Here is a 24007-nt window from a genome sequence, read left to right as displayed (position 1 = left end):
TTTTATATAAAGAAACATAAAGATGGGGCGACCGTGGCTCAGGGGGTTGGGAAGCGTCTCTGTAACCTGAAGGTCGCCGGTTCGATCCGCGGGCTCTCTGTCCTGGTCGTTGTGTCCTTGGGCAAGACACTTTACCCTACTGGTGTTGGCCAGAGGGGCTGATGGTGCGATATGGCAGCCTCGCTTCTGTCAGTCTGCCCCAGGGCAGCTGTGGCTACAACTGTAGCTTGCCTGCACCAGTGTGTGAATGCGAGAGTGAATGAATAGTGGCATTGTAAAGCGATTTGGGTGCCTTGAAAAGCGCTATATAAATCCAATCCATTATTATTATTATTATAATTATAACCCCCTTCACACATACAGAAAAACTCTGTTGGCAAATACTGACTTATCAAGAAGGTAAGGTCCAATCTGTATTGGCTGGGTAAATGCCAACTGTGCAGAGAGTCAGTTTTATACCAACAACATATTAGGCAATCACAGTAAAAAGGTAAGATCAGTACTGTTAACCCTTTAAGACCTACCATAGAACCAAGTCCGCCAGAGCTTATATTATATTTTTACATGCTGTGGAGCCATTTTTGGGAGCATTTCAAGTTGCTATACATCAATACAACCATTATAGCCCAGATTTTAATAATATGTCTGCATTAAGTGCATAGTAATTACATAAATTGCAAAAAAGTGCAATAAACTACAAAAAAAATTGAAAATCGTTTTTGCTTTTTAACATATATTTCTAGTTAGAGAAATTTAAGAGGCTTATCCCAAACAAGTTGCACAAGATAGTTTCCCACCACAGGAAATTTATTTTGAGTGTCTTCATAGTTTTATTTTTGAAATACACCAATTTTTATACACTGCAGGAAAAACGAAAATAAATATTATACAACAAATTTGCAAAAAAGCCGCACATGCATCAAAATAAACTATTTCCAGCAGTGCAATATGAGTCCTCAGCATCCCAGAAACGACACAGAAAGTCATAAAGTCAAACATAACTTTTAAAAACACCAGTATAGGCTCATGAGGCCCTGATGGTAAAAAAAAAAAAAGCAAACTACATTTCTGCGAAAATGACGTCACTTCCGGTTTCGAAGAGGTAATGGCGGACATGCAAAAGTTCACGCTGACGTCTATTCCAATGTAGGAAGTGTTATGAACAGCTGATTGGATGGCAAAGCGTGTTTCTGGAATATTATGTTTTTGTTGCTGCAAGTGCTTTTTATGCAGTTTTTGCAAAAAGTTATGTCAAAAGTTCGGCCGCTCCATCTTATTAGGGAAATTAGGACAAGCTGATGGCATAAGATGTACAGGGAGTGTAGAATTATTAGGCAAATGTATTTTGTCCACATCATCCTCTTCATGCATGTTGTCTTACTCCAAGCTGTATAGGCTCGAAAGCCTACTACCAATTAAGCATATTAGGTGATGTGCATCTCTGTAATGAGAAGGGGTGTGGTCTAATGACATCAACACCCTATATCAGGTGTGCATAATTATTAGGCAACGTCCTTTCCTTTGGCAAAATGGGTCAAAAGAAGGACTTGACAGGCTCAGAAAAGTCAAAAACAGTGAGATATCTTGCAGAGGGATGCAGCAGTCTCAAAATTGCAAACGCTTCTGAAGCGTGATCATCGAACAATCAAGCGTTTCATTCAAAATAGTCAACAGGGTCGCAAGAAGCGTGTGGAAAAACCAAGGCGCATAATAACTGCCCATGAACTGAGAAAAGTCAAGCGTGCAGCTGCCAAGATGCCACTTGCCACCAGTTTGGCCATATTTCAGAGCTGCAACATCACTGGAGTGCCCAAAAGCACAGGTGTGCAATACTCAGAGACATGGCCAAGGTAAGAAAGGCTGAAAGACGACCACCACTGAACAAGACACACAAGCTGAAACGTCAAGACTGGGCCAAGAAATATCTCAAGACTGGTTTTTCTAAGGTTTTATGGACTGATGAAATGAGAGTGAGTCTTGATGGGCCAGATGGATGGGCCCGTGGCTGGATTGGTAAAGGGCAGAGAGCTCCAGTCCCACTCAGACGCCAGCAAGGTGGAGGTGGAGTACTGGTTTGGGCTGGTATCATCAAAGATGAGCTTGTGGGGCCTTTTCGGGTTGAGGATGGAGTCAAGCTCAACTCCCAGTCCTACTGCCAGTTTGGAAGACACCTTCTTCAAGCAGTGGTACAGGAAGAAGTCTGCATCCTTCAAGAAAAACATGATTTTCATGCAGGACAATGCTCCATCACACGCGTCCAAGTACTCCACAGCGTGGCTGGCAAGAAAGGGTATAAAAGAAGAAAAACTAATGACATGGCCTCCTTGTTCACCTGATCTGAACCCCATTGAGAACCTGTGGTCCATCATCAAATGTGAGATTTACAAGGAGGGAAAACAGTACACCTCTCTGAACAGTGTCTGGGAGGCTGTGGTTGCTGCTGCACGCAATGTTGATGGTGAACAGATCAAAACTCTGACAGAATCCATGGATGGCAGGCTTTTGAGTGTCCTTGCAAAGAAAGGTGGCTATATTGGTCGCTGATTTGTTTTGTTTTTGAATGTCAGAAATGTATATTTGTGAATGTGGAGATGTTATATTGGTTTCACTGGTAAAAATAAATAATTGAAATGGGTATATATTTGTTTTTTGTTAAGTTGCCTAATAATTATGCACAGTAATAGTCACCTGCACACACAGATATCCCCCTAAAATAGCTAAAACTAAAAACAAACTAAAAACTACTTCCAAAAACATTCAGCTTTGATATTAATGAGTTTTTTGGGTTCATTGAGAACATGGTTGTTGTTCAATAATAAAATTATTCCTCAAAAATACAACTTGCCTAATAATTCTGCACTCCCTGTATTATTGTTATGCATGGCCCGGCGATATGAGCCGCTAATAATATACAAACTACAGATCCCATAATGCAGCGCTGCAGCCTCCTTGCCGAACGCTAGGCTAGCTGGGAACATTCCCGCTTCAATCAAGTCAAACTTCTGTTATTGCGAAGCTAGCCGCTCACAATGGTGGAGAGAAAAGTTGATTCTGAAAGCAGAGCCTTTCAGCACCAGTGGGATGGCCGAGAGATCTAAATAAAGTGCTGAAACGCCCGCATCACCCTATGCGTACCATAGAGGAGGTAGCCGCGCAAATGCCTAACTCCACAGTCTTTTCTGTCCTGGATGCGAAATGCTCCTTTTAGCAGAAAACTCTTGACCACAAATCATCCATGCTCACGACTTTCAGCTCTCCATTTGGCAGATTCTGCTTTCTCAGAATGCCGTATGAAAGAAACTCAGCCAGCGAGGTGTTCCAGCGTGCAATGGAGCAGATCTTTGCTGGATACCCCTGTGCTATCATTGTCTACAACATAATCATTGGTGGAAGAGATATGAACGAGCATGAACAGAATCTCAGAAAGGTACTCGACCGTGCAAGGGAAGTCAAGCTGAGACTCAACCCCCTGAAGTGCAAATTTCGACTCAAAGAAGTCTGTTATGTTGGACATGTCTTCACAAGCAAGGGCTTAAAGCCTGATCCAGCAAAGACCAAAGCAATCAAGGAGATGCCCACACCTGAAAACGTCACAGCTCTCCAGCTCTCGGTCACAGCTCCTCTTCTTAGGGATGATTAATTACCTAGGAAAGTTCCTTCCTAATTTCAGCGAGCTCTCAGCCCCACTTCAGGAGCTAACGTGCAAAGACATTCAGCGGTGCTAGCTGAAGCAGCATCAAGATGCATTTGATGCTTTAAAATAGAACCTAACCAGTCCACCCACTCTCAGCTACTATGATGTCCAGAAACCCGTCACGCTTACGTGCAATGCCTCGCAGTATGGACTCGGGGCTGCATGCCTCCAGGAAGGCGCCCCGATCGCCTACTCCTCTCGTACTCTGACGCAGACTGAGATGCGCTGTGCGCAGATCGAGAAGGAACTTCTTGCAGTTGTATTCGCATGTTCCAAGTTCAATGATTACATCTACGGAAAGCAAATCCAAATCAGATCATCAGCCGTTGGTCACTATCCTAAACAAGCCCATACACTCAGCTCCAGCCAGACTGCAGAAGTACAACTTTCAGATGGTGTACAAAAAAGGCTCGCAGATGTATCTTGCCGACACTTTGTCCCGTGCTCCCACAACCTCGACAGATCAGCACAGATCCAACGAGATCATGTCGATCCAACAAATCTCTTCTTCTAGGCTGACTGAACTGAGGGAACACACTGCCTCTGATCCAGAGCTACAGAAACTGAGCACTGTCATAATGAGAGGCTGGCCTTGCAGACAAACTCAGCTGCCCACAGAAATTCGTCAATACTACCCATATCGAGATTAACTCACCCTTGAAGATGGCATTGTCATAAAAGGCCCGAAGACAGTGATCCCAAAGTCTTTGCAAAACGATTATCTCGCCATCCTCCACAGAGGGCAACCAGGCACAGAAGCTACTAAACGCAGGGCCCGTGGTATCGTGTTTTGGCACACAATGACTGAAGATATAGAGCAAGAAACAACTGTGTGTCCGGTGTGCAACAGCACCAGGCCACATCAACAAAAAGAGCCACTCAAGCTCATGTGTATACATATATGCATACAGTGGGGCAAAAAAGTATTTAGTCAGCCACCGATTGTGCAAGTTCCCCCACCTAAAATGATGACAGAGGTCAGTAATTTGCACCAGAGGTACACTTCAACTGTGAGAGACAGAATGTGAAAAAAAAATCCATGAATCCACATGGTAGGATTTGTAAAGAATTTATTCGTAAATCAGGGTGGCAAATAAGTATTTGGTCAATAACAAAAATACAACTCAATACTTTGTAACATAACCTTTGTTGGCAATAACAGAGGTCAAACGTTTACTATAGGTCTTTACCAGGTTTGCACACACAGTAGCTGGTATTTTGGCCCATTCCTCCATGCAGATCTTCTCGAGAGCAGTGATGTTTTGGGGCTGTCGCCGAGCAACACGGACTTTCAACTCCCGCCACAGATTTTCTATGGGGTTGAGGTCTGGAGACTGGCTAGGCCACTCCAGGACTTTCAAATGCTTCTTACGGAGCCACTCCTTTGTTGCCCGGGCGGTGTGTTTTGGATCATTGTCATGTTGGAAGACCCAGCCTCGTTTCATCTTCAAAGTTCTCACTGATGGAAGGAGGTTTTGGCTCAAAATCTCACGATACATGGCCCCATTCATTCTGTCCTTAACACGGATCAGTCGTCCTGTCCCCTTGGCAGAAAAACAGCCCCATAGCATGATGTTTCCACCCCCATGCTTCACAGTAGGTATGGTGTTCTTGGGATGCAACTCAGTATTCTTCTTCCTCCAGTTTGGAGTCTGACTGTTTGAGGCTGTGGACAGGTGTCTTTTATACAGATGATGAGTTCAAACAGGTGCCATTCATACAGGTAATGAGTGGGGGACAGAAAAGCTTCTTACAGACGACGTTACAGGTCTGTGAGAGCCAGAGATTTTCCTTGTTTGAGGTGATCAAATACTTATTTTCCACCCTGATTTACGAATTAATTCTTTACAAATCCTACCATGTGGATTCATGGATTTTTTTTTTCACATTCTGTCTCTCACAGTTGAAGTGTACCTCTGGTGCAAATTACTGACTTCTGTCATCATTTTAGGTGGGGGAACTTGCACAATCGGTGGCTGACTAAATACTTTTTTGCCCCACTGTATATAAACAAATATGACAATTTCTTGGAGAGTGTCTTCTTCTTGGATGATTACGGTTGTTCTTATGTTTTTAAGAAGCCCCCCAAAAGTTCTCAGTCCATAACCTTGTGGTGGACCACTAGAGGGCTCCACTCACACCCTTTGTATAGGAAGTGTGTTCCTGTGTTTTGCAGCGCGATATGTGCAGTTGATGTTGGAGACGAATAAAGAAGGAGTGAGAACTGAGAGCTCTGTGTCATTGATGCTTACCTCCACATTGGTGACCGCTGACTCGAGCATGCAACGGGCCGTAGATAAGGCAGACTCCGCTATGGATGCATCAGCGGCCGCTGGACCTCCGCCTCCTGTTGCAGGTACGTTCGCTGTGGCGCTGAAACTGCCGGACTTTTGGCTCCATGACCCCCCGTCATGGTTTGTACACGTGGAGGCTCAGTTCGCCCTTCGCGGCATCTCGGCTGACTACACGAAGTATCACCATGTGGTGGCCTCGCTCGACCCGCTGGCCACCCGTCGCGCGATGGCGCTCCTCCGGGACCCACCCGCCCAAGGGAAATACGCCGCCCTCAAAGAGCTGCTTCTTCGGCGCTATGCCCTCTCCGACGCCGAACGAGCCGAAAAGCTCCTCAACCTGTCAGGCTTGGGTGGCGGTACCGCGCTCGAGCTCATGGAGAACATGCTATCGTTGCTCGGATGACGGTGGTTTCCTCTTCGTGCACCTCTTCCTCCGCCAACTACCGGCCGCCGTAAGAGCTGTCCTCGCAAACTCTCCGCTTCTGCCTGCGAAGGATTATCGCTCCCTGGCTGAAGAAGTGGATCGCATTCTCCTGGCTAGCCGCACTTTCAACGTTCACGCCCTGGCTACGGACACGCCAGCGCCACCTTCCACGCCTCCACCTGCCTCCCCCGGAGCATCCGCCCCCTTGCTGACGGCAGGGATTGCTACACGCCGGCACCACGGAAAGAGCATCTGTTTCTACCGTCAGCGTTTTGGCGACAGAGCGCGTCGCTGCCTGCCGCCTTGCACTTTCACGGCCCAGGGAAACGGACCCGCCAGCGCGCCGTAGCAGCCGCGACCACTGGCAATACAGAAAGGCTGCTCTTCATAGAGGACTCGCGCTCCGGGAGACGTTTTCTCGTGGACTCCGGCTCCCAGAAGAGCCTCCTCCCCCCTACCGCTGCCAACGGACTGGCAGCGAACTGTGGGCCGCAGCTCATTGCAGCTAATGGCTCTCCCATCAAAACGTTTGGGGAAAGGTTGGTGACTGTTTGTTTTCATGGCCGGGATTTCCAGTGGAACTTTGTTGTTGCCGCTAGCTCTGTACCTATTTTGGGTGCTGATTTCCTGTGTGTGTAACGGAGGGAAGGTGATTCTATTTCCACAGTGTTTTTTCTAAAGGAAGGAAACCTTCCTCCAAACGGACAGAGCAGTGGAGCCGCCAAGGGAAAGCACACGATTGAAAAAACTGTATAATTAAAATATAATTTATTATATTTAAATAGTTAAAAATGTAAAATGAATTAAAACAACCCTGGCCAAGGGGTAACACAATAAAAATCAATAAAACACAACATTAAAAGTCCAGTGGCATCCACCACGGTATAAAAGTCACAAAGAACTAAGAAATCCAGCGAAATGGTGTAAAAGGGAAACCCAGCGGAGTCCTCGCCTTCCTCCCTGCATTCCGCGTCCCGGTACGCTGAAGAAAGGGAGGGAGCGGCAGTCACTATTCTTTTCAGGCAGTTTTCATTCGTAAAAAGGAAATAAGTCGAAGACTTACCCCGGGTGGGCAGAGCTCTCAACTCCGCCCGCCGGAGCTGTCTCGCCACCAGCTGTCTCGCCGCCTCTGCTCTCCCGCAGTGCACAAGCTGGGCTCTTGTTGCTACTGCCGTCCGACTGTTCGCTCCGCGTCCCTAGTCGCTGGTGCTGTCCGTCCTCCCCTGGAACACCAAGCTCCAACAGTCAAGGCTCCAAGACTGCCAGACTCCTCGAGTGCAAGACTACAGGACTGACACACACACTCCGGCCCGTCTCTCGAGCCCCATGTGTCACGCCTCTGTGACTTCACTCTGAAGCCTCACGTCAGGCCTCTCAGACCTCATCTCTTAAGCCTCCGTGTCACTCCAGGCTCTTGTGGGTTCCCGTGACACTTATGGGTGCCTTCATGCTTCGGTCCTCTCTTGCCTTTCGGTCGAACTCCTTCCTGTGGTCTGCCAGGCCCTCTTATTGGCCTCTCAGGAATCTCTCGCAGGTGTGATCAGTTTACTATCAGGTAGGGGCGGAGTCTTTCCAGGACAAGTCACCAAATAAATACCATTAAAACATGCAGTAAAACTCATAAAAATAACCCAATGTACAATATTAAAACATTAAAAAGATAAAACACAACAAAAACATGCACAACAAAAAACCTAGGTAACTTGTCTCTCTCCACCCCGTGACATGTGCTCATGGACTACTTGTCGATGTTGCTAACAGACGTTTAATAGATGCTCTCTCGTTTTCTTCGCTACCCTGTTTTACTCGGGCCGCCGAGCCCCTGATTCGGGCTAATGTAGTGACCTCCGGGGATGCTTTTCAGCGTTTGCTTTTAGAGTTTCCATCGCTGTCTGTCCCTAATTTCTCTAGCACGGTAACGAAGCATGGGGTTGAGCATTATATTCCCACGGTCGAGCCCCCGGTGTTCGCGCACGCGCGCCGCCTCGACCCCGCGAAACTGTCCGTCGCTCGGGAAGAGTTTGCAGCCATGGAGCGCCTTGGCATTGTACAGCGTTCGAACAGTGCATGGGCCTCTCCGCTTCACATGGTGCCCAAATCGGACGGTCGGTGGCGGCCATGCGGAGATTTCCGCCGTTTAAATAATGCCACGGAGAATGACCGTTACCCCATCCCCCACATTCATGATTTTTCTGCCAATCTCGCCGGAACGTCGATTTTTTTCTAAAATTGACTTGGTGCGGGGGTATCACCAGGTTCCCGTGCGCGCCGAAGACGTTCCTAAAACCGCTGTCATTACCCCCTTCAGCTTGTTCGAGTTTTTGTGCATGCCGTTTGGCCTGAAAGGTGCCGCCCAGACCTTTCAGCGGCTGATGGACTCCGTTTTGCGTGGGCTGCCGTTCATTTTTGTTTATCTGGACGATATATTGGTGGCCAGCTGCTCAGCGAGCCAGCACGAGTCCCATCTGCGCCAGGTTTTCCAGCGTTTGGCAGCGCACGGCCTGATCATCAACCCTTCCAAGTGCCAGTTTGGGTTGCCTGTTCTGGATTTCCTCGGGCACCGCATTTCCGCTGAAGGTGTGGTTCCGTTGCCCGACAGAGTCCAGGCCGTTTCGGCTTTCCCGTGTCCCACGTCGGTTAAAGCGTTGCAGGAGTTCTTGGGGATGATAAATTTTTACAACCTCTTTCTCCCCAGAGCTGCCCACCTGCTACAGCCACTCTATGCTGCCTTAAAGGGTAAAACAGCCAAAGATCCGGTTGACTGGCTGCCGGAACGCGTCCGTGCGTTTTCCGCAGCCAAGTCTGCGCTGGCTGACGCCGCCCTGCTGGCCCACCCGCTTCCGTCGGCGGAGATCGCGTTGACCACCGACGCCTCTGACGTGGCAGTGGGTGGGGTGTTGGAACAGCGGGTTTCAGGTCTCTGGCAACCGCTCGCCTTTTTCAGTCGTATGCTCCGGGATGCTGAACGCAAGTACAGTGTTTTTGACAGGGAGTTGCTGGCCCTGCACCTTGCGACACGACATTTTCGTTTTTTCCTCGAGGGTCGCAACTTTACTGCGTACGTTGACCACAAACCTTTGACGTTTGCGATGTCCAAGGTCTCTGACCCATGGAGCGCACGCCAGCAGCGCCAGTTGGCGGCCATTTCTGAGTTTACCACAGACATTCAGCATGTGGCTGGTAAGTCCAATCACGTCGCTGACTGTCTCTCACGTGTGTTGGTTTCTCCGGTGTATGTCGGTATCGACTACACTGCCATGGCCGCCGAGCAACGTGCTGACCCGGACGTCCTTGCCCTTCAGTCAACAAAAACGGGCCTCGTGCTGGAGGACACCCCGGGCGGGGGCGTTTCCACCGGCAGCCCCCGCCCGGTGGTTCCCCTTTCGTGGCGTGGTCGTGTTTTTGACTTGGTGCATGCCCTCTCTCATCCCGGCGTCCGGGCCTCGGTCAAGCTGGTCAGCGCCAGGTTTGTTTGGCCGGGCCTTCGCAAGACGGTGAAAGGATGGGCGGCGGTTTGTATCCCATGCCAACGCTCGAAAATCCACCGGCACACACAGGCACCCCTCGAACCTTTCCGTGTCCCGGGTAGGCGTTTCGATCACGTTCATGTGGACCTGGTTGGTCCCTTGCCGCAGTCACAGGGTTTCACGCACCTTTTGACTGTGGTGGACCGCACAACCAGGTGGCCGGAGGCGGTACCCCTGGCGTCCACGACAGCGGCGACGGTGGCCAGGGCATTTTTGTCAACGTGGGTTTCACGTTTCGGCCCCCCTGCTGACATTACCTCGGACAGGGGCCCCCAGTTTGTTTCCGAGCTTTGGTCTGCTATGGCTGACGGCCTGGGAGTCAAGGTCCACCGCACCACAGCATACCACCCGCAAGCTAATGGGATGTGCGAACGGTTTCACCGGTCACTTAAGGCCGCGCTCCGGGCTTCCTTAACAAGTGGCGACTGGGTCGACCGTCTTCCGTGGGTTTTGCTGGGATTGCGTAGCGCGGTTAAAGAAGACCTCGGGGTTTCCCCGGCTGAACTGGTCCTCGGCCAGCCTCTCCGGGTCCCCGGGGAATTCTTACCTGAGAGCCCTCCCCCATGTTTCGATACGTCTTTGTTGCCTTTTCGCCCCCCAAGAGACTCATTTCCTGTTCCTGGTCCTGTGCACCACTGCCTGCCTGACACTTTTGTTCATTAGACTCTGCTCGTTTCGTTTTCGTCAGGCACGATGCCCATAGGACTCTGCTGCGTCCACCATATGACGGGCCATACAGGGTTCTTAAACCAGGCAACAAACATTTCATTTTGGACTTTGGCGGTCGGCAGGAAGTTGTCTCTGTTGACAGACTTAAGCCTGCACATGTTATGCAAGAGGATCAGGTGGTCCCGGCCCAGGCCCCTCGCTGCGGCCGCCCACCTGCCACCGGGCTGATGGATTCTGTTTTTTCCCCCAGGAGCGACCCAAAATCAACGGAGTCCGAGTCGTCTGCAGCTTTTTCTGACTGCCAGTGCCAGCCTCGCTCCCGGGCTGGGTTGCCCTCTGTCAGTTCCCCACCCCCCCCAGTTCAGTCGTTCCGGCCGTTTGCTTAAGCCCCGTGTAACCCAGTTCCTAAAATCATCTCAAACAGAAAGAGAAGAAAAATTAAAACATTTAATGTTCATTGTTCTGTTCTTACTGTCCCGGTTAATGAAAGTGAAATGAGATCAAAATAATTATTTAAACATAGAAGGGATGCAGATTATATATGATATGCTCTGGTCAAACAAGGGTTAAGTTTCTCAGAGGGTTGATGAGCTCTGATGAGAGCCTATTGTTTTACTCCACTCCTCACATGTCAGCCAATCGGTGAAGCTCTAGGCAGCTCTTGTCCCTCCTTAGTACCAGCTCCCAAGTTTTCAGTCTCTTGCTTCTACAGCCGAACAGAGCAGATGGACTAAAACTTTTGTTATCGGTAAGCTGGAGAAATTAACCTCTAACGAGTTAAAAGAAATACCATCTAAACTGATATTTTTCACAAATTATGTATTTGCACTTGTTGTTGTCAAGGGCAGAGCGAAACCGGAGGGTTTACTGAGCTGTGGCTCCATGTAAATGCTGAGCATCCACTCGACGGCGGTAAGCTAAATGTGGCTAATCAGACACGTGATGTGCGGAGTGTGGGTACAGTTGTTGCATGTCTCTGAAACGCTGTTGTTATGCTAGTTAGATCGTTAACTAAGTCATTAACATGTGAAAAGCTGTAAATGGTTAAAGCAGCTAAAAATAACTTTATGAGAGATAATTGTAATCAGACTTTATCCTGCTTCCTGTTTAAATTTTGATGTCAATCAGTTGTTTTACAATACTCAGTATTGAACACTTGGAGGTAATTTTTAGTGTATTTCCACTTGTACTAGTAGGCCTATGGTACAAGCGGGATTAAGCACGTCTATTTTAATACTCCTATTTGTGGACTGAGTCCTTGTGTTTACGTGTTATTGAAATTGATTATTTGCACTTTGTTCAATTTCTGATAAGCATTTGCATATTATTCCATTTCTTAAAAGGGGTAATATACTTATTTATTTGTGATTAGATATATATGTACAGTGAGTTTATTTTGATCGATGTAATTAATGTTTACAATGAAAGTGAATTATATGGTGACTATAATTCCTGAATGTTTAAAACCTTGTAGATAATCTTTAATGTTACTGCAGGTTACAAATAATTGAACCTTGATACTGTGAAATTTTGGATATTGATACTTTGACCTTTGAAACTTGATATTTTAATGTTGTACAACATGACTGAACTGATGATGATTGAATTGATGATAGCTGATCTGAATAGTAGTTACTGCACTGTGACACTACTTTAGTTTAATTTGTGAGAGTTATCCTTAAAGGAAACGTGACATATATTTGGCCATTGTTTATAGGTCAGGTTTTTATATGGGACGAATCCAAAGACCAGGTCAGCGATTCCAGAACCCAGAGTGTTCCAGTGTTCACTGGATGGCGAGCCAACCCAAGATCCTAAGAGGCGATATACATATACACGCACACTCATTTGCACATTGATGGACTACAATCCTCTACTGTACAAGTAGTACGGTAGGACAGACAATCACACACACACTCTTTGTCGGACGAATTCTATTGGAATACACCTGTTTTTCATGGGCCCCACCGGTACCATTTGGACTTAAAAAAAAGACTAATTCTTTTACTTGTGCACAATTTTATTTAATTCTATTTTTTTGCTACTTTGGGGGAAATTTTTATACTTGACATTCTGTTAAAACCTGTTGTAATACTGTGTTGTTTACAAATTTATTTTACAAGGCTTAACATCACTAAAGTATTTTTAAAAGCCACACAACTGTGTTTGTCTGGTTTCTCTGCCATTCGTGTACCAGAGCTCTAAGAGTCGTTCTCAGTCTTCTGATACTAGCCCAAATTACTTATTACCTTGGTAATTATCCATTGGTACTTTATTTAACTCCACGTAAGTGCTACACCCGGGTCCTGGACTAGTTCTGCTGGGTGTTCGGGGGGGGCATGTGTGGTGGATCACTAGAGGGCTCCACTCACACCCAGTGTATAGGAAGTGTGTTCCTGTGTTTTGTGGCGCGATATGCGCAGTTGATGTTGGAGACGAATAAAGAAGGAGTGAGAACTGAGAGCTCTGTGTCGTTGATGCTTACCTCCACAACCTCATATAAAAAAATCACATAATTAATAAAAGATGGATTTTAATAAAATCACAATCAACATGAGTGTGTGAGCATCTTGTTTATTGTCTTTTTCCTACATAAATCAGACTCATTCAGCTTTGCTTTTCTAATTTTTTCCCTTTGCTGTTTCCTACCATTTGAGAACCATTACATAAATGCTGTCTCATCCCATCTCATTCCCAGCAGGATGAGTCAGTGTATTTCCTATTTTAAAATGACCTTTCTAAACTAACTGGCATTCTATTTCCATCTGCTTCTTTGTATTCACACTGCCTCACTGTGGCCTTCTTAGTTGGACCTTCATGCGGTAAGGTTTGGGAGTCATTGTGATCCCAAAGACTGGAGTGAAGTCTGGTTCTCCTGCATCCTCGGGCCAGATGAATTTAAACTTCCTCAGCAGAGTCACCATAATGAGAAAGAGCTCCATGCGAGCCAGACCCTCTCCGAGACACATCCGAGGACCTGAGGCATTGAAAAAGACTGCAAAATTATCAAAACAAAAACTGTTTTAACTGGCCCTGTCTGTCCCCGTCAGTGTGCTCATGTACCTGCAGAGAAAGGCATGAAGGCCTCTGGTTTAACAAACTCCCCTTTGTCATCAAGGAAGTTTTCAGGGTTGAATTCATGAGGGAATTTCCACTGTCCCTCCTCGTTGAGCACTGAGGTCAGATTCTCAATGATCATTGTTCCCTGAGGGGAAAATGAATACAAAGAAAAAATGTCCACCACGGATGCTCTTTATTGCCTCAGTTGTTCAAACATATTTAAAGAGCTGTACCTTACCTTGGGAATGGAATATCCCATGAGCTCTGTGTCTGTAGTTGTGCGGTGGAAGACACTGAGAGGAACAGTGTTGGCAACTCTCTGCACTTCATGAATCACAGCCTGGACCAACAGAAGAGATTGTCTGTGCTTAATCGACTCTGGGAAGACTTCAGGTGCTCAGACAAAAAATACATACGAATAGATCAGGTCGGTCATCTGAGATGATTACACACTGTCAGGTTTTTGATTATCATCAGCATCATCAGGAAGTGATGGAATGGCAAAACGTAGAGTTTCAAACTTCTGTGAGCAAGACTTTCTGCTCCTTTTTCACTTTTATACAAAAAAAACTTTAAAAAAGCTTTTAGCCAGTTTTAGACATTATTGGAGTGGAGGGCTCGTCTCCCAAGCAACTGGCAGAATGCTGTAGTGGTGAGATAAGTAATGTAGCCTCAGTGAACAGTCAGGCAGTCTCCCCTGTATTATCACATGCCTTGTGGTAAATGGACTGATTCTTATATAGCGCTTTTCTACTCTCCTGGAGTACTCAAAGCGCTCTATACAACATGCCTCATTCACCCACTCATAAAAGCACTTCTAAACTCAAGTGCAACCTAAACTACATTCATACACAGATGAACGCATCGGAGGGCAACTCGGGGTTAGTATCTTGCCCAAGGATATTTGGCACGCAGACAGGAGCAGCCTGGGATTGAACCACCAACCTTCCGATCAGTAGCTGATCTGCTCTACCACCTGAGCCACAGTTGTGGTGCAACTACTTATTAGTAGTAATAAATGTTTTGGGGCAGTACACACTTACTCCTGTTAGTTCATGTTCCCTGAGCAGTGGCAGGAGTATTACATTACACGCGCTGTTGGGTACAACCCAGAGCCTCTTCAAACACAGAAGTGTTTTCCTCAGCCAGCTGTTTCCTCAGTTGGCTGTAGCTCAGGCGGTAGAGCAGGTCATCTACTGATCGTAAGGTTAGTGGTTCGATTCCTCGCTTCTCCTAGTCTGCATGCCAAATATCCTTGGGCAAGATACTAACCCCAAATTGCTCTCCGATGCATCCATCGAAGTATGAATTTGTGTGTGAATGTTAGTTAGAAAGCACTAAGAAAATGTGCTTGTGCGAATGCACAAGTTGTGTAAAGCGCATAGAAACAGCTTTAGTGAAGGTTACAAATGATCTTCTTATGGCCTCTGACAGTGGTTGTCCTGCTAGATCTCAGTATAGTGGTCAAAAGGTTTGACCATAATGTATTATTACTGAGAGCTGAACGTGCTGTAGGTATTAAAGCTACTGTGCTGCAGTGGATTGAATCATATGCAATAAAGGTTAATTATGCAGTTTCAAAGGATTTTGTGCTGGGACCAGATCTGTTTATATTATACACGCTACCCTTAGGCAGTATCAGTCAAAGGCACAGCATACATTGTTATTGCTATGCAGATGATACCCAACCTTATCTGTCCATGAAGCCAGATGGCACACACCAATTAGCTAAACTGCTCTAAAATTAGCAACATCCCATTTAAGCATGACACTGAAAAACTAGTTCATGCATTTATTACTTCTGGGTTAATAATTTTAATTCTTTATCATCGGGCTGTCCTGAAAACTCCCTAATAACCAGTTAATCCAAAATACTGCAGCTAGAGTACTGACAGGGACTAGAAAGCATAGCATATGTACCCCATATTGACTTCTCTTCATTGGCTCCCTGTTAAATCCAGAATTCGTATTTAAAATCCTTCCACTCACATAAAAGGTCTTATGTTAAAGACCTCATAGTACCATATCACCCCAATAAAGGACTTCTGTCTATTGGAGTTTCCACCTCCTGTTCTTCATCTGTTCTTATTATTGTGGACCCTAAGCATTTTTTGTGTCCCTTTTATATTAATATTGTTTATTTCTTAGCCTTTTTGTAATTGAATGGATTATACCTCACTCTTCCATAAGGTCCCTTGAATTTTTACAGCTGCCAGCAGTTGTGTCGGCTTTTGAATTAAACACACCATTGAACAACACCTGCTAAACAGAGGGACCTCCAAAGGTTGATTCTGTTCATCTGGACGTAGTTCAACTGAAAATGCTAGATGATTGAGCACGCATCAAGACGTAAACCGAGGGACATTTATAAGTAGAACTGCCTGATGTACAGCACCTGGGTGTAAGGCATCTCGTTCCTGTCTTCAAAACTGGCCCGATACTTCCCTTCCAGTACTTGGTCTATCTCTTGCTGACATCTGTCTGTGCAGACAAAATAAAATAACACAATTCACATGACGGCTTATATAACATGTTGAGACTATCACACTAGGAGAGTTGTTTCCAGCCAACGCATTGTTGCGACTACATTCTTGAAAAAGGAACTGGTTTGATGTTGTCAGTAAAGGAGCATGTCGTGTTGAGAGTGAAGTTATTTTATATGCGTGCAGTGGGGAAAACATATGAAACCTTCTGTATTAATTCACTTCATCTTGTCAAACAATACCAGTCATTAAATACAAAATCCACAGTTGATCTAATGGAAATTATTTCAGCTGACTTCAGTAGGACTCATACCTTTACAAGATGTGATGATATGTGATGCGCAGGGCACTTTTTGACCCCTTCAAATTAGATTCTACTATGTGAAGCCTAAAGTGCACGTGAATGTGACAAACTGAAGATACAGAGCCTGTAGCAGATACAAATATCAAAAAAACATATTATGTCTTATTTACATGTGCAGATTTACCTTGTATGTGTGGGAGGGTCATAAGGTAAAGGAAAGCAGTAAGGAGTGTGTTGGAGGTGGTGTCAGTCCCAGCACCATGAAGATCTAAAGAGTACATAATGAGCTGTTCTTCTGAAAATGAAGAACCGTCATTGCCTCTCTAAAAAGAGGAGAATGATTATTGTAAGACAAATGTCTTTTTCAGTTGTAATAAGGAAATGCATTTTTTAAATGTGTGAATTAAAACTTTATGGATATCTCTCTTTGGTGTTGAGAAGCGTACCTTTCAGTATATCTGAGAGACAGTAAACAGACTAAATCCAGCTTTTTATGTTACAGTTTTTTCTGATTGCTTAAGCACATTTTTTGTAACTATTGGCTAATTTTGCAAAACTCTTCACACAAATAAGAAAACCTGTCACCCAATCATCAAAACATTGTAGTTCTCTTGCAAAAGCAAACACAGCTAGATTAACTCTCCACACCTTCGTAAAAATGGTGTTTCCGTATCAAACAGTACACACAAGCCATCATCTACTAAGCACACAATGCGCCAACTGCACACTGATGGTATGAATAAAAACACATCTGGCTTTTGCTTTCTCTGTGCACAAGGTAGGCTATGTCAGTGTGAGCTCATACTTCTGTCATAGATCCATAAGCATAGAGGGATCCAAACTTCAAGTACTGGTGTTTATTCAAACACATCAAAACAACCAGAAGTGTTTATTTCCAAGTATAGGATTATTTGCAATCACCATAATGACTATATGGGTTACTTGGTCTGCAGTGAACATGCTTCCTCTGCCCCAGCATCTGGTCATCTAGCAACTCTGTAAAGTAACAATTTCAGTATTTTTACATCAATGGTATTGGTGTGTTTCTCATTGGCATATGGCAGTGCTACAAATCTTTGTGCGAAGTGACTGTACTAACCGATTCTCATTTCAAGATGTCCTTATGGTGCTTGCTACAGTGTAGCGGCTCGAGTTAGGCTGGACCCGTTGGCCAGCTACCCTCAGGGTCATTCCACGGTTGATGACATGGTCCACTATTGTAGCTCTGATGTCATCAGCAATTCTATTTCTTACTCTTCCTACCCTTCCTCTCCCCCCTCCTCATCTTCCTCTCCCCCCTCCTCGTCTTCCTCTTGCTCCTCCTTGTCCTTGTCGTCCTCTTCATCCTACTTCTTCCCCTCCACGTCCTCTTCCTCGGCCTCCTCTACTTCTCACTCTTCCTGCTCCCTCCATTGTACTCCGCACACACAGCTTACCTGTATTATAGTGCTTAGGCTGATTGCAAAGTGAACTAATTATCTAAAAAAGTTTTCACATGTGAAAGTGTGCCAGACAGTTGGCAAATTAGTGTTAATGATAGCCATACATGTGTATACTTTTGCTAGGAGTGTGTTGGAAATTTGGTAATTGAGTGTTGTGCAGTGAATTGTGCCTACAGTTTTGCAAAGTGTGTGTTACAAAATTGCAAACTGAGTGCAAAGCAGTTTTTGTGCTTTTAGTTTTGCAAACTCAGTGAGTGGTTTTGCTATAAGTCTGAATAGTTTTAGAGATTGTGCTACAGGAATCACAGTTAGGGTTTAAGCATTCAGAAAAAACTGTAAAAGTGACACAGAGGGCTCAAACGTCATGTTTCTGTACGTGAGTTTGCTAATTGTAATTGTAATTCTTAATCAAATATATAATCAAAGTATAAGTCTAATTAATATGTTGAATTAGGAATGCCGTCGGGAAATGAAAATGATTATCGTGTCTGGATTTTTTGTGTGCTGGCATGATTCTGCATCGACCCTGTCAGATTAGTGTGTGTGTGTGTGTGTGTTGTGTGTGTGTGTAAGATAAGAAATGTGTCTCCAGCCTTCATAATGTGTATCTAATTTTGCTGACAGGTAATTATGTTTAATACTAGCCCGAATACAATCAAGTATGAGTTTAACCAATACGACGAATCATAAAATATGATCTGAGTAAGGAAATAATAACAGTCCTCTAACTGAGATTCTGTGTGGAGTGGCTTGTTCATGTTAAAGATGACCTTGGAGGCTGTGTGGATGGGAGTGGGGAATAAGCGAGACACTAAAGAGACACTCTGATGTTAACATGTATAATTTGAAAAAAGCTATTCTGAGTATACTGTAATAGGCAAAAACAGGATTATGATTACAGTAATTATCACTAATTCTAACTTTGGTATGTAACCAAGTGCACAGATTTAGAGGAGAGCTGCTGATCATGGCTGTGACTGAGGGGATTTGGGCTCAAATGGAGGGCCATCCTTGCATGCACACCTTAGGCCAGAATGAGCAAGCTCAACATATGGATGACTGAAAAGCAGTCAGAGCTGGGCGAGTCTTCTTCACAATTCCATTATCTAAGCTGTTTTCCTACAAGGTAATATTCATAGACTTAGACTTTTTTAAACAGAACCAATTATAGACGTTCCTGTATTGGGTCAAAATTCCACAGTGGAAAAGCCAGGATTCCACGAATTCAAAAGATTACACTGGTTAGATTTGATTCTTTTCACACTCACACACCTTCTCAAGTTCATCCAGATAGCAGTCAATAAAGTCTCGTGGCTCTCCAGGGACTCTGGTCTTCTTGTGCTCATTGATAAAACCAATTGCAATAGTCCCATAAGTCTAAAAAGCAAAAGCTGTCATTCACAAAGAAACAAAAACATATTCTTCCTACTGATAAAGTTTTTGTTAATATTACCTCAAAATTCTCAAAGGCCTTTTGAAACGGCAATGGCAGGTTACGAATTATAGGGAACGAATCATAGAGCTGGAAAGAACGATAAGTGAGTTTTGTTTAATTGGGAGCAGAAGAGGCCAGTCCAGATTGGTAAATATACAGCTGTATATGTAAAACATCTGTATATTAGTTTTGTTACTGGTAGAATTGTGGGTTTAAGAGCTCAATATAAATTATATACTTAATTGAGCTTTATTACTTCATAAAAACGTCCTCACCATAGCCCACGGTCCAACGGCTAGCTTGGAGTTCTCAGTGAAGCACTGAACAATCTGTTTGATTAGCGCATCATCATACTCAAAGCGTCTCGCAAACAGAACCTGGCAGATGATGTTGGAGGCAGCATTGTGAAACATAACTCCAGGACTCATGGTTTTACCTGGTAATGTAACACAAAACATTACAGAAATAATGGCACAGCACAAAATTCAGTTATGTGGACACTTACCAACGCTCTCTTTCAGCGTACTAACGAGGTACTTTATCTCTTCATGAACCCGGTCCTCCATTGAGTGCTTCCCCAGACCAAAGTTCCTCAAAGTCATCAGAGCAAAGCGACGATGTTCCCTCCAACTAGAGCCATAATCTACCAAAACGACACCTACGACAGTAATAGCGACAAAGAAGGGAAGAACGTTTGGATAATCAATGGTGGCATTTTGTTCTTTCTCAGAGAACCTCGACTTTCTGGCTCATTTCATCTTTTATTTATGTCCAGTTCAATACAGCTCGATACACCAGCATCTCACTGGAGTTTCACTGCAGTCAGAAAGGACTGTTAACATCTCTAGCATGCATGCTAAAATTCAATTATTATTTAAACTGTGAATGATGCAAAGCTAGTCGAGTCCAGTTCCAGGATAACTACAAGGATCTTGAAATGAGAATAACAGGTCCATTGATAGAAGCTGCTCTGGGAATGCTAGACTCTTGCTGAACCTACAGGCTAGTACCATATTTTTTGGACCATAAGGCGCATTAAGCGTAACAAAACAGATAAGTCAAACTTTACTCAACTCATTCTTCTTGTTTCCTCCACTTCTGTACCATTGATTCATCAATGATGAATTCTCTGGCCGCTGCTCTATTCCCATGTTGTTGCAGTATATTAATGACTAACCTCATATTGTGGATGGATTATCTCAGTTGTTCTCCTGACTGAAGTTTGGTCCGTTTACAGCATCCTGCCATGCGATTGTGTTTGCAGGAGCCTTGCGATCACTACGGTAGCCGTAATGCTCCCACAGTCCATCAAGCGGTGCGGCTTCATAGCTTACCAAAGTCGTACTAAAACATTTGTTGACAGATTTTTGAGTGTACCACATAAAATCAGTTCGAGGTCAGTAAGCACAACCAGAATTCATATATAAGGCACACTTTTGAGAAAAGGATTTTGAGTGCGCCTTTTAGTCCAAAAAATACGGTACAACAAAAAACATCTCATTAATTAGAAATAACAAACAAGATGAACCAATGTGGTTTGAAAACTTAGCTCAGCTTAGACTCATCTTAGAATTTAGATTCAATTTATAACTTATTGCTTTTTACATGATAGATGAAGGTTATCAATAATAACGTAGCTTGTTGTGTTTTTAATTTGCATTCATGTATTTGTGTTGTTTTCTGTGATAAGATGAAGTATAGGACAAAGACATATTAAAGAGCAGTTTAACCCATGTCTGTTTTCTTACCATGATTATTTCCAAAACGATTCGTGTTTTCCCCTATGTATGCACTAAATAATAACACACTAAAACCTCCAAGATCAGTATCAAATATACTACCAGTCTGGTCTGGTACACTACCAAGTTTGGACACGCCTTCTCATTTAATAATTTTTGTTTATATTTACTACTTCCTACATTTTATATAAATACTGAAGACATCAAATATATGAAGCAAGACTTATGGAATTATGTAGCAAAGGAAAAGCTGATAAATAACTCTAAATGTGTCTTATATTTTAGATTCCTGTAAGCAGCCGCCCTTTGCTTTGTTGACAGCGCTGCAAACACTCGGCCTTCTCTCAACGAGCTTCATGATGTCGTCACCTGAGATGGTTTCACTCCACAGGTGTGCCTGTCAGCGATCATTTGTGGAATTTGTTGCCTTGTTAATGGGGTTGGGACCATCAGGTGTGTTGTGCACAGCTGACAGCCCTATTTGACAACTGTTAGGATTCATATTATGACAAGACCCAATCAGCTAAGTAAAGAGAAACAACAGCCCATCATTACTTTAAGAACTGAAGGTCAGTCAGTCCAGGAAACACTAAAACTCTGAATGTGTCCCCCAAAACCATCAAGACTACGATCAAACTGTCTGACATGAGGACGCCCAGGAAAGGAAGACCAAGAGTCACATCTGCTGCTGAGGATACGTTCATCCGAGTCACCAGCCTCAGAAATCATTAACAGCAGCTCAGATTAGAGCCCCGATAGATGCCGCACAGAGCTCCAGTAGCAGACACATCTCTACATGTTCAGAGCAGACTGTGGGAATCAGGCCTTTATGGTCAAATAGCTGCTGAGAAACCACGACTGAGGAAAAGCAACAAGCGGAAGAGATTTGTTTGGTCTGACAAACACAAGGAGTGGACATTAGACCAGCGGTACCCAACCCCCGGGTCACGGACCGGTATCGGTCCGTGAGTCATTTGGTGCAAAGGTGGAGCATGAAGGAGGAGGTGTGATGGTGTGGGGGGCTTTGCTGGTGACACTCTTGGGGATTTATTCAAAACTGAAGGCACGCTGAGCCAGCACGGCTACCACAGCATCCTGCAGCAACATGCCATCCCATCATTTATGTTTAACAGAGCAATGACCCCAAACACACCTGCAGGCTGTGTCTGGGCTATTTGACTAAGAAGGAGAGAGATGCAGTGATGTGTCAGATGGCCTGGCCTCCACAGTCACCTGAACCCAGTGGAGATGGTTTGGGATGAGATGGAGCGCAGAGTGAAGGCAAAGGGCCAACAAGTGCTCAGCATCTCTGTGAACTCCTTCAAGTCTGTTGGAAACCATTTCAGGTGACGACCTGATGAAGCTCACGGAGAGAAGGCCAAGAGTGAGCAAATTTCACACTTTCTTTATTTAGTAAATAAATCCATATGTGTTTATTCATAGTTTCAAGTAGTCGTGACAGTAAAGAAAAAACATTAAATGAGATGGTGTCTATATTTTAATTTTTTTGTTGTAAAATATTAGGTGTATAAAATTCATATGATAGATAACATCTGTTCTACCTTTCCTTTTGGTGACATCATTAATAAACAAGTCTTGGGGTCGTCCAGCAAAATCAGCAGCCTTAGTCACCATCGCCTCCTTTACGGCCTTCAGCCCATTGATGACTACAGCTGGTTTCTGGCCAATGTAAATACTGTAGACATCTCCATAAGACTTCCTCAGCTGGGAGGGAACAAAATGACATGGCAGTTTTTGAAATTTATGAACCAGATACTCAGGTGGACATTTCCCTCCAACACGGTTAAACATTTCTGTCCAGTAATTTCAGTTATTCTGTGGAGAGAAAAAAAGCATCAAATGAACTAATCCTGAACATTTCATGGAGGGATACAGAGGAAGCCCACATATTTACAGTGGGACATGCTTACATTTGTGGATCTGTGCCACAAGTAACATGACAGTGACTGAAATCATTTACACATATTCAGATCAACATTTCTTTCTAAAGGACTTAAACATATTTACCAAATTAGTTAAGCTAAGTGTTTCGGGGGAAGTACCATATAAAGTTTATGTATGCAAAAGTTAACAGTCATGACATAAAAGGAACTGTACTGGTAACCAGTAAGTTGTTTATTGCATAAAGGTGCATGTTTAGCATGAACTTTTACAATTATTTAGGGTTTTACTCATATTCTAAAAGATGTTAATGAGTGTGTGACCGATTAGAGATGCAGGTGTTATTATAGTCTCCATTTCCTAATTAGTTTTTTTTTAAAATTTCTTTAGTTTTTCCAGTGTAGTTTAGTTTCATGGTGGCATTTTCACTTTCAGTGTAAGATTTCTGGATTTCAAATGATTTCATTTACCAGTCACAGATGTTTCATGGTTTCATGTCTTTAACAGTAAAACCACAACAACTCTTGAATCTGTTAATGTCAGGAAAATCACAATAATGTTAATTTATGTGTGAGTTTTAGTATCTAAACATTTAGAGCCATTTAATACTATTAATAAATCCACTAGTGGGATAAGAATATGACATTTAAACACATTTCATTGCAAGGTTTTTCTTACCCTCTCAAAGTCCTTCAAGGGGTTCTCTAAACTCAGCTGCAAAATGGTTCCCAGTATGGGAAAGACTGGGGGTCCTGGTGGGAAGTTCTTTGGCCTCTTGGATTTGACCTGAAGGATGATAAAGAAAACGCAGATCCATAGCAGCACAACTGAAAGAAACATGATCATATGAGTTGGACTGCACTGAGAGCAGTAGCTGGCTGACCTGATTATATACGCGTAACTCAGCCAGCTGTTAACCCTTTGCTCTATGTGAAAGGTTAGTCACAACTTTGAAAGAACAGCACACATTGCTCAACCACTTTTAGCGTGCATATAGGCTACTGTACATCAGTACCTGTCTTCTCTAACAATAT

At 44.2% G+C, this 24007-nt stretch overlaps 1 protein-coding gene across 1 annotated transcript; it reads right to left on the bottom strand.

Moving 5' to 3' along the window:
* Positions 1-13161: 13161 nt before the first annotated feature.
* LOC113027177 (cytochrome P450 2D3-like) lies at positions 13162-23860 on the bottom strand. The gene is made up of 11 exons (XM_026176769.1): positions 23652-23860; positions 22634-22796; positions 19838-19990; positions 19608-19768; positions 19351-19419; positions 19170-19274; positions 16640-16778; positions 16064-16149; positions 13907-14008; positions 13672-13813; positions 13162-13585 (listed from the first exon to the last, which is right to left on the bottom strand). The coding sequence occupies exons 1-11, from the start codon at positions 23817-23819 to the stop codon at positions 13398-13400; spliced, it is 1476 nt and encodes a 491-aa protein (XP_026032554.1). The 5' UTR covers positions 23820-23860; the 3' UTR covers positions 13162-13397.
* Between the last annotated feature and the right edge of the window lie 147 nt (positions 23861-24007).

Source organism: Astatotilapia calliptera, chromosome 7, assembly GCF_900246225.1.
Source record: "Astatotilapia calliptera chromosome 7, fAstCal1.2, whole genome shotgun sequence".
In the NCBI taxonomy this organism is placed as follows: Eukaryota; Metazoa; Chordata; class Actinopteri; order Cichliformes; family Cichlidae; genus Astatotilapia; species Astatotilapia calliptera.
Note: the sequence above shows the minus strand (reverse complement) of the source record. Positions and strands in the feature narration are given on the sequence as shown.